Source organism: Arvicanthis niloticus, chromosome 8 (assembly GCF_011762505.2).
Source record: "Arvicanthis niloticus isolate mArvNil1 chromosome 8, mArvNil1.pat.X, whole genome shotgun sequence".
NCBI lineage: Eukaryota > Metazoa > Chordata > Mammalia > Rodentia > Muridae > Arvicanthis > Arvicanthis niloticus.
Genome location: NC_047665.1, coordinates 34,854,874 through 34,870,045, shown reverse-complemented (window position 1 = coordinate 34,870,045; position 15,172 = coordinate 34,854,874). Strand labels below are relative to the sequence as shown.

At 36.3% G+C, this 15,172-nt stretch overlaps 1 protein-coding gene across 3 annotated transcripts; it reads right to left on the bottom strand.

Moving 5' to 3' along the window:
* Positions 1–2,567: 2,567 nt before the first annotated feature.
* Positions 2,568–8,282, bottom strand: LOC117714078 (prolactin-8A6-like). Of its 3 annotated transcripts, none has more exons than XM_034510700.1 (6): positions 8,248–8,282; positions 6,760–6,931; positions 5,981–6,019; positions 5,043–5,150; positions 3,698–3,877; positions 2,568–2,756 (listed from the first exon to the last, which is right to left on the bottom strand). In XM_034510700.1, the coding sequence occupies exons 1-6, from the start codon at positions 8,280–8,282 to the stop codon at positions 2,568–2,570; spliced, it is 723 nt and encodes a 240-aa protein (XP_034366591.1). The 3 variants fall into 3 exon arrangements, with proteins under 3 accessions (XP_034366591.1, XP_034366590.1, XP_034366592.1); XM_034510699.1 differs by having other exon boundaries at positions 6,760–6,938; positions 8,252–8,282; XM_034510701.1 differs by lacking the exon at positions 5,043–5,150 and having other exon boundaries at positions 6,760–6,938; positions 8,252–8,282.
* Positions 8,283–15,172: the final 6,890 nt, after the last annotated feature.

Here is a 15,172-nt window from a genome sequence, read left to right as displayed (position 1 = left end):
ACCAATTACTTAGGCACTAAAGGTCATTAATAAATGGAACTCATGGAACGAAAAGCCTTTTGCAAGGCTAAGAACATAATCAGTAGGACAGAAGGGCAGGCTACAGAATGGGAAAAATCTTCACCAACCCTCCCTCTGACAGAGGACTAATACGCAAAATATATAAAGTACTCAAGGAATTAGAAATTGACAAATCAAATGATCTAGTTTAAAAATGGGATGCAGAGCTAAAAGAGAATTCTAAACAGAGGAATCTCTAATAACCCAGAAGCATTTAAAGGAATGTTCAATATTTTTAATCACCACAAAATGCAAATCAATACAAATCTGAGACTCCATCTTATACACTTCAAAATGAGTAAGGTCAAAAACTCAAGAAAAAGCACATGCTGGTGAGGATGCAAAGCAAGGGGAACACATCTCCATTGATGGTGGGAGTACAAATTTGTATAACCACTGTGGAAATTGATTTGGCATTTTCTAGGAAAATTGAGAATATATTTAACTCAAGACCCAGCTATACAACTCCTGAGCACATACCCAAAACACTCTCCACAATACAACAGGGACACTTGCTCAAACTATTTTCATAGAAGCTTTATTCATAATAGCCAGCAACTAGAAACAACAAAGTTGTTTCTCGACTGAAAAATGGATAAAGAAAATATAGTACATTTACACAGTGGAATAATATTTTACTATTAAAAACAAAGACATCCTGAATTTTGCAGGCAAATGGATGGAACTTGAGAATAGCATCCTGTGTCTGTTAATGCAGACACCAAAAGAAATGCATTGTGTACAATCACTTATATTTGGAAATTAGCCATAAAGTGCAGGATGACCTTGATACAATCTACAGATCCAAAGAAAGTGGGTAATAAGGAGGAAACAAATGAGGATGTGTGAATGTCACACAGAAGGGGAAACAAAATAGCCATCAGGGGTGGATATAAAGAGAGAACTGGTTGAGAAAGTTGGTGGGTAGTGTTATCCATACTTCCAAATGGCAGTCAGGTGTGTATATGGAGGAGGAGCCAAGAGAGGGCAGGGAGTGAGAAGAGGAATCAGTGGGGAGCATCTCATGCTCGCAGGAGATCTGGGACAGGGGAGGCTCTTGGGAGTCTATGGGAGCCATCCTAGCTGAGAATCCTAGCAGTTCAGGTCATGGAGGCATAATTAGCCATTATCCTCTAGCCAGGTAGGACTTATAGTGGAGGGAAGGAAACATCAACCTACCCACAAAACCTTTTACCCCCCCCCCAAAAAAAAAATGTACTGCATACAATATGCTTAGAAATAATGATGGAACAGAGATTGAGGGAATGTGCAACCAATGATTTGCCCAACATGAGATCCATCGTATTGGAAGAAATCCAGCTCCTGGCACTGTTAATGATATTTATTCTGCTATGCTTGCAGACAGGAGTGTGCAAAAATACCTCCTGAAAGACTTCATCCAGCAACTGATAAAAATGGAGGCAGAGACCCACAGCCAAACATTAGGCAGAGCTTGGGGAATCTTGAGGATGAGTGGGAAGACTGAGTGAGCCAGAGGGGTCAAGGACATCACAAGACCTACAAAGTCAACTAACCTGAGCCATGGATGTTCATGGACACTGAACCATGAACCAAAAAGTTTGCAGGGGCTGATCCTATGCACCCTGCACATTTATAGCAGATGTGCGGCTCTGTTTTCAAGTCAGTATCCAAGCTATTGGAGCCAGAATGACAGACACTTGTTGCTTCATCAGAACTTTATGGCAGACATCCTAAAGGATTGTCAATTTAAAGGCTCCTATAATTTTTATACATGCATCATAGGAAGTGTGTAGTTTTTAAAAAAATACCACAAAGCAGCAAAATCCATGTTAGACAGAGAAATGAAAACATGTAGAACATATATATGATCGTGCTATGGCCGTGCAAAGTTATAGTTGGACTTAGGACAGATCTTTGAGCAATCATCACTAAAAGATATTTGAGTCCTAAAAGGATTTTATTTTTCAAAGATAAGTTTTTTGAAACATCATTCATGAATTCAGTGTATCTTTATCATCTCCAGTCCTTGCCTCCTTCCCTCTAAGTCCTCTTGAGGCTGTGGAGTCAGATAGCATCTGTAATGGATTGGCTGTGCTTTTACTGTTAACAGTGTTTCCTATGGACAGTCTGAATGTAATGAAGCATTAAAAATTTTATAATTCTGTTTAGGATACATGTATCAGTTAATGAGTTTTACACTTTAATTTTAAAAACTTGACTTTCATCACTTTTTTGTGAAATAAATGTTACTTCACTGAAGTAAACTAACGTTATTTGCTAGATTAACATCTACTGTTTGTGAAATATTTGATTGTGGCAACCTAACTTAATTTATATATATTCTAGTTGATGAAAAAAAGATGAATAAACTTCTTAGATTTAGACATTTCTAAAGAGAATGTTTTTATTTATTTTTAGAGAACAATTACATGCATGCATGCATTTGAAATGTATACAATTAAAAGCAACTGCTTAGCAATGAACTGTCCTGGAGCATCTCCAAAGCAGACATTGTAAATGTGCGCTTAGCAATCTTTCCCAGTTATGAGACACTTCAACATTTTAAGCTGAAGTAGAAGGTACTTTGTATCATAATCTAGGCAGTAGGAAAGGTTAAACATTGCCAAAAATTTATTATTTTTGTTACTTGATTTTAAGAATGAAAGATGTTCCCAGCTAGGAAATTTTTCCTCCATCTCTTCTATAGGAGAGACCTAAAAATCAAAATAATAATCAATTACATATTGATTACATTATTAGTGTTCCTTTGACTTTACTTCTTCTGTGTCCAATCAGAGAAATACATTCAGAAATGTGCTGCTTCCATCAAAGTTATGAGCTTTCATTTATCTAAGCCAAGAGACTCTCAAGCAGTTCGACTTTAGAATCTGTGGCTAAGACTCATGTGCATTTCTTCTATCATGTAATTAATTGCAAAAGAAGTATCCCATTTCAAAGCAGAAGAAATGTAGAAAATTTCTGTTTGATTCTGGGCCAATGGAAGAGCTCATCTCAGTTACTCATTCAGGAAATTATTACATGTCCTTTCATATGTATTTCACAGAAGCTGATATGCACTACTATTCTACTAAATCTAACCTCCATGAGGTCTATGTATAAAAATCTCACAATTGATTTGGATCAGATGGTGATTTAATATGTAGATCCATGGGATTACAGTGATTGAAGGACCAGAGCTCTTTTCATTCAACCAGGAATGGTGTCCTTTAACTGCCTAAGAGGAACATCTATGTTTCATTCTGATATCTAGGGCAGGAAGAGATAAGAAGCATCTGAAAAGTTTGGAGATGCCAGCAACTTATTAGAGCAGTTCTTCTCAAACTTTCTAATGCTGTGACCCTTTAATATCATTCCTCATACTATGGTGACCCCCAACCATAAAATTATTTTCATTCTTACTTCATGCCTGTAATTTTGCTAATTTAGGTAATTTCAATGTAAATATATGATATCAGCTATACAACCCCTGTGAAAGGATCACTTGAACCCCAAAGGAGTCATGGACCACAGGTAGAGAAACACTGTCTTATAAAAAGACTGTGAAAAAGATCAGATATTTGTTTCACTTTGGAAAGATGAGGTATTTTAAAATTGTTTTTGTTGTTAATTTTCACAACCAACCTATTTTGCTCACCTTGGTGAGAATCCACCTAAGGTCATCCAGGATTTCTCTGTTCTTCAATTCAATCTCCTTGACTTTTGAGAGTATAGTTTCAGGGACATCTTTCATGGCACTCAGTTCAATCACTAGATGGAAGAGAGGGCTGATCCAGGAACCCACAAAATTGATCAAAGTTTTTAAATATGGTGCTATCTGTGAAACACAATTGAACAAGTGCATTAAATAGTTTCAGTTTAGCAGGGTTGATACCTGTAATGGTCATGTAAAGTAGCTGAACAGAAACATGTATTTCCTATGTGTATATGACATATAAATAGATGTTACATAGTTTAGAAGTATTACATTTAAACAACTGGTGTATTTTCTAAAAATTAAAACAAATTATGGGTCTTGTCAATTAACATTTTTCTGAGGTTAAGTCATCATACATTGTTCTCCCTATGCAATTCTAACAGCTTTGTTTCCAGTGAGATTTTTATTATTCGGTTATTTGTTCAAGTTGTAAAATGATTTTTGCAAGTGCTCAATAGGGACCAATGAGGTTTGACTCATGATAGATACAGGCAAGAGTATTTGGTTAAAAGCATTTTCAATAAGGGCTTCGTGTACATCATGTATAGGGGAAGAAGTATATCACATCATATAATAGAACTGATATAATATGTAGACATTCTCATCATGAATTTGGGCATTGTTGTATCCTAAGGAACATAACCTATCATTTCATAGGACGACTCTGTTCATCTGATTTTCTGTTAAGGCATAGAGAATAATAGAGGAATGAAGAGTTAAGTAAAAATGAAATAGAATAAGAAAAGACTTGAAAATCAGGAAGGGGATAAATTATTATTTCACAGTACTATTCTGCTAATCAGGCTTTCAGTTAAGGCATAAATAATAATAGAGTGATGAAGAAATAGGTAAAAAAAAAAATAGAACCAGGACAGATTTGAAAATCAAGAAGGGGGATAGTGTTCAGTCACGTAGATTGCTAACATACAGAACCCATAGAAACATATAATAAATACAGCCACATTATTATCACTGATAGAGAAGTGAGTATATATCCATGGATAATCAATGAACCTAAAAAAATAGTAAGTAATATTTGAGTGGTTGTTCATTTCTAAAATACCATACTCTAAATGATGTACTGAACCATTTGTTACACTGTTTTGGGGTATTTGATTTTATTTATAATTTATCAAGACTATAATATGATCATTTTCTATAATTTTTCTTCATTTTTCTGCATGTATGATTACTTAAATCTCATAATGCTTGTAATAACTGTCAGTACCACAAAAGCAATGTACTGCTTCTGGAGTTCCGTGGAAAACCCAAGAAGGAAACTCACTTCAATAGTTATGTGTTCAGTTCCCCTATTTGGGGTTTTTGCGACACTTGAATGGCAGTAAGTTCCAGCTCTCACAACAGTTTCGTCACGCCTAATCAGTTGTGAATTCTGCAAAAAAATAAAATAAAAATAAAATAAAATAAAATAAAACTGGCTTCAGAAATCATAAATAACTTCATGACCAGAATATTAATGCATTTTAGTGGCTTTGTAAATTTCAACATAAGTAATTTATAAAATACAGATATTAATGAATTAAGAAACTCTCTGTTTTGTGTTTACACATTGTACCTGCAATATAATTTGGTTTTTTCATTAACTTTTTAATATTTAACTCCTTTCTCTCTTACGCAGTTTTCTTCTTTACTTTCAAAAGTTAAGCTAACGAAGGCAGAAACTTAGAGAATTAAATCTATGAAGAGCTAAGTTATTTAGTTATCACCATTGTTTAGCATTTCAGCATAAACCTATAGTACATATTTATTAATCTTGTTATTTTTTTCAGTAAGAACTGACATTTCCTTACCTAGACAATAGAATTATAAATTTCTTTGTTTAACACTAAAGAATATAGCTGGGCATGTTTATAATTGTTTTAGAATAAAATTGTCTCACAAAAATAAAATATTTTACAATAAATTCTATGTAAACTCAAAGTCCCCAAATTATAAAAAAAATATAAATTAATATCACTTATTGAATTAGTCATTGTATAATTAACAAATTATTTAACTTAATTATATAGAGAGAGTATTTTTTATTTCAAATAATCAGCTAATTCATGAAAGGTTAATGAATAATTGTGAAGGTTAAGAAGTTGAAACACTGTCAATTAAGAACAGGAAATACAAATACTGTATAATGCTTTCTCTTCTGAAGTGCAATCGTTGACATGAGGGTCTTATTGGGAAGCAGCTGGAAAAATAAAAGGTACTTACAAGAGATGCAAAATGTCCAGATGAGAATTTGCTGTAGTGCTGAGTAATGTTGAGGGGAAAAAATAACATCTAGTCAATAAAACATATGACAAAATGTTTATTCCAAACAGAGACACATTCTTTTGATGCCCATCATATTGAAGGCTAGCCTGTTTCTGTAATTTCTCTTTTTTTTCTGTCATTGAGATATGACAATCAGCAAAAGGGGAAGGGATCCACTTTACACTTTTATTACTGCCCTGATACTGGACAAATTGTTATCACTGAAAATCTTTAAACTCCTATTCCTTGTATTTATGGGCTTCTTGAAAGGCTAGATTCTCTCTCTCTCTCTCTCTCTCTCTCTCTCTCTCTCTCTCTCTCTCTCTCTTCTGTTCCTTCTTTCTCGCATCTTCTCATGTTTTACTTTATCTCTGTTACAAATATATAGTTCACTGTAAAGCACATCTTTTACAGTGTGTAGTGCAGTGTGCTAAAAGAACATGGCCAATAGAATTTTATGATTCTAAAGACAAAACCAGGAATTAGAGTTCTTATCCAAGCACATTTTAAACGTTTCTACCATAGTTAATTTTTATTTTTAATAAAGTAGAGAAAATATATTAATATCATTAGATTTTATGAAATTTCATGACACTGTACAATTGGCCCTGCCATTGTTTCAGTAGTTGGGTAATCTTTCATCTATGAACGTGAATGTTCTGATAGTTGAATCATGATGTTTAGTGTCTCAGGTTCTAGTGTAGTTCAAGTATTAGTACAGAGGGTGAGGTACTTACAAGCTCTACATATAATTGGTCAGCAAAATTGTGGAGACTTTCAGCTTTCTGGATGGCACTGTTAAATGTTTCCACAAGAGGGTTCCAGCAGCCACCCTCTTCTGCCATACATGCAGGAATTGATGCAGCTTTTTCACACAGCAACAAGTTTGAGACCACCAGCACCAGGAGTGTCCCAGCTACATAGAAAGAAAACCCAATTAGAGATGGTATATTAACCTGAGTTCTCCTAGGACCAGGAATGTTGTATCTGGAAAAAAAGGTTTTTAGATTTTTGGGGTTTTTTTGTTTTTTGTTTGTTTGTTTTTTAATTTTTTACTGCATGACTTTATATTGGATATCTGGAATGGCATATAAAGTCAGTCTAAGCTCTTAGGGAAGTAATTGAATTTTTATGAATATTAATTTGAGGAGCAAGTGATTTCACATTTTTTGTATTGTTTAAGAAGTGCTTGTGAGTTTCACAAATACCAGAAATTAAAATTAGTTTCGTACTTGTATTTTAAGGCAATTTTAGATGGTTTATTATCTTTAGAATTTAAGTTTATTTTCAGTTATCAAACTCTTGAAGAATATGCAATTTTTAATCATCATGTCTGATGGTGATGTTTTGGACATTTGTGGCACAGGGACAGCACAGTTTACATCTTTGCTTCCTATGTAATTGGACAATAAATATCACAATAATGATTACTAACAAGAAAGATGAAGAGATATTGTCCAATATATGATATCAAGTTAGAACTGCTAAGATGATAAAACTCCATCAGACATTTTTTCATCAAAAACTTCAGATAATTCTTTTAAAATTGACCTATGCAATAATTTTGTCAGCAGATTAAACTCTCTTAATGTAATCTGAACATTATTAAGGATAGAGAAGAATTATATGTTCAAACTGTTTTTCTAATGGTTTATTATTGGTTAAGGTAGAAGTCAAAATACCAACCATCAGTACTTTTTACTCACAGTTCTGTTTCTTCTGCCCTGAGATAAGATTAAACTTACCCACTGAATTTACACCTTTAATATTTTCCAATTTCTAAAACTCCAAAACATTGCCAATTTGAGATATATTATTCTTTGTTCTGGAAGGTGTATATGCATTGGAAGCTGCTTAATAATTCCCATCAGTTCTACCCATTGTATACAAGGAATACTTTCCTCTTTCTTCTGTCTCCTCAAGAGAGAAGACAGGACAACACAGACTCTCTTTGAACATTGCAACATGTCTCAAGTTAAAGGATGATGAAAACTACTAATCCAATTGTCTCCTGTACCCTTGTACAGTTTCTTGCAAGAAAAATAATTTTAAAAGTTAATGTAAAGACTCTTCAGAATTCTACTCCTGGTAATCTATGAACAAATATATCTTCACTCCAGATAGAACATGAAAGATTCCAAAGAAAGAATTCCAATAAACTAAACTCATAGAACCACTGAACTGAATGCTTTTACTAAGAGAGGCATTGGGGCAGGGGGGTTTTCTTACAGAAGGTAGGTAGACTCAATAACATCTCCATCGCTGAGGAGTTCCTAAGCAGGACAAGTTCTGTGTCTGGAAATCTTCTTCACTGGTGTTGTATATTCAGTTAGTTTCCTGATCCTATATATTTTAGCAGATAACCCCGAGGGCATGCACAGCTATGGGACAGCATAAAGTCACGTACAGAAACACTTACTCATGAACTATGTCTTCCTATCTTCAGGAAACCTTAACAGTTTTATTACAACATACTTATAAGTGTCTGGATTTTTTTATGTGTTCCTGTATGTTGATTCTTGTGCAAATATTTCTGAAACCTCTGATGCCATTTTCAGACACCTTGTTAAAGATGATCATGTTAGACCATGAAAAAAATCATTGTTCATGAATCTTTCCTTAGAATCTTACATATTTTTGTTTTATCTTTTTTCTCATCTTTTTGGACAGAAAACAGTTCTTCATTGAATATTTGTCCACCATACCACAGAATTAGTAAATTATCTATAGTGTTACAAATCTGGCTACCCAGAAGAGTGTTTCTCTGTGAATTAAGCTGAAAATTATAATAATAATTGGACATTTAGAAGTCAGTCAAAAATAAATGAGATATATTTAACACAAAACTCCATTAATTTCTCTCTAGGGTATGTGACCTCTCAAAAAATATAGGTCATTCTTTTAAAATAACAAATATATAGTATTTTCTTGCAACTCCTGTAACTCATGTAATTCATGTCAGAAGTTTGTTAACTGCACCGGTAACAATTGCACCATGATTGTCCTAATGAGTATATTTTCATACTATTACTGTTAGTATTAGTTCTTGTACTGGTGAAAGTTCTTCAAAAGCCAATGCCATAGTTGCTTCAAGACTCTGGCATTTAGTCAACATTGAGGGGTCTTCTAACTCAATGCCAATAAAATATTCTTAAATTGTTAAAAGAGAGTACTTGCTGCTTAAAAAATGTAGGTAAACCAGTTAGGTCTAATATTTATACAAAAAAAAATATAGCAAGAATGTCAAGAATGTCATGAGGGATTTTAAAAGCCTATCCCTATCTGTTGGGAAGGTACCTCTGAACTTTGGGTTACTCATATCTCACAGACTTAATTCAATACACATATTGTTCTCAAGAATTCCATTTTCTACGTCTATACTGTAACAGATTCTTTTTCCTTTCCTTTTATAAAATTATATTTATTTATTTACATTCCAAAGGATAACCCCATTCCCATTCACCTGCCCAGAGTTCATCATTCCATCCCCCTTCCCTTTTGCTCCTGAGAGAGAGTTTCCTCACATAACCACCCCACCTACTTCATCCCAGCCATAATTACACTACTCTGGAGCATCAAGTTTCTACACATTTAGGTTCATCCTCACCCACTCAGTCAAAACAAGGCCTTTCTCTGCTACATATGTGACAGGGGCCATAGACTACTCCACGTATGTTCTTTGGTTGTTGGCTTAAACTCTGGGAGGTCATAGGGGTCCAGGATTGTTGATAGTGTTTTTTCCCTTTGAGCTTGCCATCCACTTTAGCTTGAGGGGTTCTTGACCTCACTCTAATAGTTGGCTATAAGTATCTGCATCTGTCTTAATCAGATGCTGGTAGAACCTTTTAGAGGAGAGCAATGTGCTCCTGTCTGCAAGCACAACATGGTATCAGTCATAGTGTCATGGTTTGGTGCCTGTGCATGGGATTGAACCCAAGTTGGATCAGTCATAGGATGGCCTTTCCTTTAGTCTCTGGACCACTTTTGTACCTGCATTTCCTTCAGACTGGAAGGATCTTGTATCACATATTTTGAAGATGAGTGGTTGGTTCCATGTGTCAACTGGGTTCCTTGGAAGTTGTCTATCTACTGGAGGTTGTCTCTGGGTTCCATCTATCCACTGATGTGCTTTTCAGCTAAGGTCACTCCCATTGAGTCTTGGTCTCTCACATCCCAGGTCTCTGGGATTTTTTAGAGGTTCCCTCTGACCCTCACTCTCTAGTGCTGCATATTCCCATTCATTCTCCTAGCCCTCTGGGCTTCTTTCCGGTCTCTTCCTATATTTGATCCTGCCTTCTTTTCCCCTTGCTAGTCCCTCTTCTACCCAGTTTTTTCCCTCCCACTGCTTTCTTGGATTATTTTGTTTCTCTTTCTAAGTGGGATTGAAGTATTCACACTTAGGCCTTCCTTCTTTGAAGCTTCATATGGTCTATGAATTGGATCACAGGTATTCTGTTTTATTGGCTAATATGCACTTATCAGTGAGTATATACCTTGTTTGTCTTTTTGTTTCTGGGTTACTTCTCAGTGATTAAGAACACTGGCTGTGATTCCAGAAGTCTTAAATTCAATTCCTAGCAAGCACATGGTCACTTAGAACAATCTGTAATGGGAGCTAATGCATCTGAAGGCCTAGAAAATATAAATTCATATATAGTTTAGATTCTTACAGATTCTTTAAGAGCTGAATTTAGTATCTTTTTAGAATCTTTGCCAAATGAATAAATATATAAAAGTTAGATTTATGAAATGGAAGCTTAACAGAAGTTCAACACTTCTGTAGACCTATTGTTACCTGCTTCAAGACATCATAAACTGATTTGATAATTCTGCATCCTCATGGACATTAGTCAAAGATTAGCAAAGGTGTCAGACAGCATGAACAAGCCTCAAGGTCATGAGTTGTTTCCCCAAAGCATAAGACTATATAGAGTAGCACGGATGAGATCATGACTCCTTTTGTAAGCTAATAATCTACAGACAGCCGTCTGTACTGTTTAGGTTGCTTCACTTTAGACAGACATATGATCAGTAAGAGGCAGCATCTTGCTAAGGGCAAAGAAGTAGTGGGACCCATTCAGATCTGCCAAATCTCTTGTCCCTCCAGAAGTCTTCCAACTTTCAACAGTCTCTTGCATGGTATTATGCTCTCTAGTTTTTTATCTTTCAACAGTATTGTAGGAAAGGACTCTAGCCTGTGTTAGTAATCTTCTTCTCACAGTCTCCTCTATACTCACAACACATGTTTAACGTAATTTTCATAACCTGGTACAAAACACTATAAACCTTATGTGCAGCCTAAGTCCCTTCTACTCAACCATACCCAAGATTTTTATCTACATTAGAGAATTGTGTACAGAGTGCTCTATGAGAAAGAGTTAAGTACCTACTCCTACGACAAGCTGTATCATTTTTATATTTCTTGATCTATCTCATTATTGCACTGTTTTTTTTGCACTAGTGATTTTGAATAACTGTGAATTCTCATCTACTTGGCTAAAAGATAAAGACAATTCCTTAAAGAGGCCTTTATGATGTCTTCTGGTCCTCTAATATCCAGACAGAAAGACAATGCTAATCTGTTGAGTTTAGAAGATATACTGTCTCTTTAAAACATCACTTTCCAGCAGCATGGAAAGCCCAGTGTCATCTTCTACCCCATTAAGAACTTTTATTCAGTTCACAGCCTTTCTACTGCTCTTAACTACCACACCTTTGATCTGGTCAACGTTTTTGTTGGAGATCCTAGATTAGTCACAGTGCAAATATTGCCACATTTGTCTCCCCTTGAGTCAAGTTTTCATATATGTTTGTGTGTAGTATTTTTTATTATATTAGCACTTTACAAATGATATGTAAGTCATGTTCCAGTCACTTCTTTTCTACAGAGCCTCTTCTACCTCAAGCGTAATTTTTATTGAATATTAACTTTATTTACATTTCATATGTTATCCCCTTTCCAGGTGTCCCTTTGGAAATGCTCCATCCAATGCCCCCTCCCCCTGCTTCTATGAAGGTGTTCCTGAACACACACACCCACTCCTGCCTCCTGCCTTTACATTCCTCTACACTGAGCATCAAGCCTTCACAAGACCAAGGGCCTCTTCTCCTATTGATGCACAACAAAGCCATTCTTTGCTTCATATGCATCTGGAGCCATGGGTCCACTCATGTGTCCACTTTGGTTAGTGGTTTAGTCCCTGGGAGCTCTGCTGAATTATGGCTTGTTAGAAGATAATATACAAACTGTGTAGTCCCAGTTTTGGAGACCAGATTGTTATGTCTTCTAACGAAGTGAATTCATTTTTCAGAAATGCAGGACTTGAGATCTAAAACTACCTGATAAAAGTCCAAGGACTTATTCTTGACATGCATAAACAAGTATTTTCTACTTAAATCTTAACCTAGTCAAAATGAAGATTCTTTCACAAAAGTTACATGACTATAATATAATGTGCAGTGGAAAGTTGGATTCTCTTCTCAACTTTATATCATCTGAAAGCCTCTTAGAGGCCCTAAAAATTTGGACTATTGAGTCTCTGCTAAAAAGGCCCTACTGTGTCAAGCACAGATGACCTCCCTAGACTCAGGAGGTGCATACTCAGACTCTGGTCCCTGGCATCAGCCAATGGCCAACGTGACAAAGTAGCTGGTCCTCCTGTTTATACATTGTTGCAGTAATGGCCTTCTGATTAAAGATGATGTCAGATAATGTCAGTCTTTCTTCTTAAAATCATCCAGCATAACTTTTCATGCCCCAGCTGCCGTAAGCCCACTATCCTGATGCCTGACTCAGACCTTGTTGGGTCCTCTGCATGACTGCTTAGATATTTTGGCCCATATCCATGAGAACAGACCAGATCTTCAGGATACCTCCTTAAGGGATTCAACCATAAGGTGGTTCACCAATCTCAACAGCCTCATTCAAGATAGACAAAGGTATGTTGGGGCAGTGGTGGCCTCAAATACTGAGATCATATGTACAAAGCCACTCCTGGAAGGAATGTAATCCCAGAAACCTGAACTGGTAGTTCTACCCAAGTTGTTAGAGCAGAAAAAAGATAAAAATGCCTTTACTACCACTCATGTCTATGGATTCATTTATAGGGAGAGAAGCCTTCTGATAGCAGAAGAAAAAACTATGAAAAATAAAGAAGAAATCCTCTCCCTAGTGAGGGCTCTATGGAGTTCTACAAAAAAGCTGGCTATCATCCACTGCTTGAGACATCAGAGAGGAAAGGACCCAATTTTTAAAAATTGAACTTCTCTTACCCCTGATTTACTTGGATCCAGGGGATCCTACCCTCTCTGATTACCCTAAGTAGTCAAAAGATATGATCTGGGCCAGAAACCTGTCCATGTCTCAGTGTCATAAGCAAAGGTGTAGGACAGAATATTACAAACTACTTGTACCAGAGAAAATAGGTCTGCACATACTGAAAATGATCTGTTGTACTCATACATGGGAGCATGTAGAATACAGGACTTAGTCCACCAGTCCTACATCAGAATTAGAGATGTCAATCCAAAAATAACTGAAATTGTTAAGAACTATAAGGCCTGTCAATTGACCAATACAGATACTATTGAGGAGAACTCAAGTACTCGATTCAGGTGCTCCAAGCCAGGAGTCTATTGGGAAATAGATTTCAAGGAGGTAAAACCAGAAAACCGGTACTTCCATAATGAAGCCTATGAGCTTCAGGAAGCCCCACGGTTGTGCCTTCTAGTCACCAAAGAAAGGTAGGATAAGAGACCAAATTTGGGGTTCTGACTCCATCTTAGAGAACCTGACCTAAGTTTGAACTCAAAGCCAGTTCCTAACATTAGTTTTTAAGTTATTCCTTGCCCCCAACAAAAATGCAAGCCTAGCACCAGTTTCTAGGCTAACCATAAGACATGCATTTCCAGGTTAATCTCCCCCAAAAATCTGAGTCTAGCACCAATCTCCAGGTTATTTCCCCATTCCCAGGATCTCTGCATCTCCGGGTTACAAGCCCACTTCTGCCTAACAAGCACCAATTAGAAAGAAATCAGAAGTTAGGTTCATGGTTTGTCTCCCAGTACCAGCCAATTATGTTAAGGCCACAGTAGCACTCCAATCTGATGTTTGCCAGACTAGAAACACTCACCCCTGACTTGCTGCTTTTTATAAAACTTAACTCATAGAAGTGTTTAGGTCTATTCTCTACCAAAATCATCCTGCAGGTTAGCAGTGGGCTGACACCAAGATTGACCTTGTGAATAATGACCCTTTTGCAAGTGTTCCTGGCTGGTCTTATGGAGTTCACGAACACTTCCTTGGAACAAGTCTTTCCTTTCTTTTTCTCTATTACATACTTCTATTCTTTTTTTAAATTTTTTTTATTAGATATTTTATTTACACTTCAGATGCCATCCCCTTTCCCCATCCCCTCCCCTTAAAAATCCCTATCACTTGCCCCCTTTTTCTTTTTGCACATATACATTTTTTTAAAAAATGTTAATCATAGGCTTTGTAAGTATGGTATTGCTCAATCAGAGGTGTAACCCACTACCCAACCTAGGTATATCAACTATCTTTGACTGGTGGAGATACATGAACATCTGCCTTCCTGTCTCCCCCCCCTTTCTCTCTTTCATCACCTCGCTTCTCCTCTCTTTCTTCTCCTCCTCTTCTTACTCCTTCTCTCCCTCTCAGTACTCCTCTCACCTTAGCTCCTCCTACCTTATCAACCTTCCTGTTAAAATGAAACTTTTCTCTCAAAATACATTTAGAGCTTAATTATGCCAATTTGTACCTGTGAGGTACAAGATAGTCCTCATATCCAGTCCAACATTTTGTTGACTAACCAGAACCTCTGTCGTCTCTCCTAACTATAACACTTAGTTCTGAACCTGGCTTTTTCCTTGGCTTTAGGATGAATGTCAGCTGACGATCATCCACTCAAATCTTTTCTCTCAAGGTAAATAGCCAGAATTGGCTATGAGGCTATAAGTTTTCAACCTCGTCAGAAATCCAGGATGACTGAGTTAACTATAATTGTGGGAAGCACAAAGCATAGCTTCTAAAACTTAGCCAATTTATAGAGACCTCTGAACACCTGGACACTCCCTCTACTACATAATGTTGGAGCATCTGTTCTTCCGCCTTCTGGCCGAGGATCATCT

Coding starts and splice junctions, on each gene's coding strand:
- LOC117714078 (XM_034510699.1), bottom strand. CDS start 8,282: ATGGAGATGTTATTGAGTCTACCTACCTTCT. Junction 6,939..8,251: donor ATTGAGTCTACCTACCTTCT/GTAAGAAAACCC, acceptor CTTTCTATGTAG/CTGGGACACTCCTGGTGCTG. Junction 6,020..6,759: donor ACCAATTATATGTAGAGCTT/GTAAGTACCTCA, acceptor AACATTACTCAG/CACTACAGCAAATTCTCATC.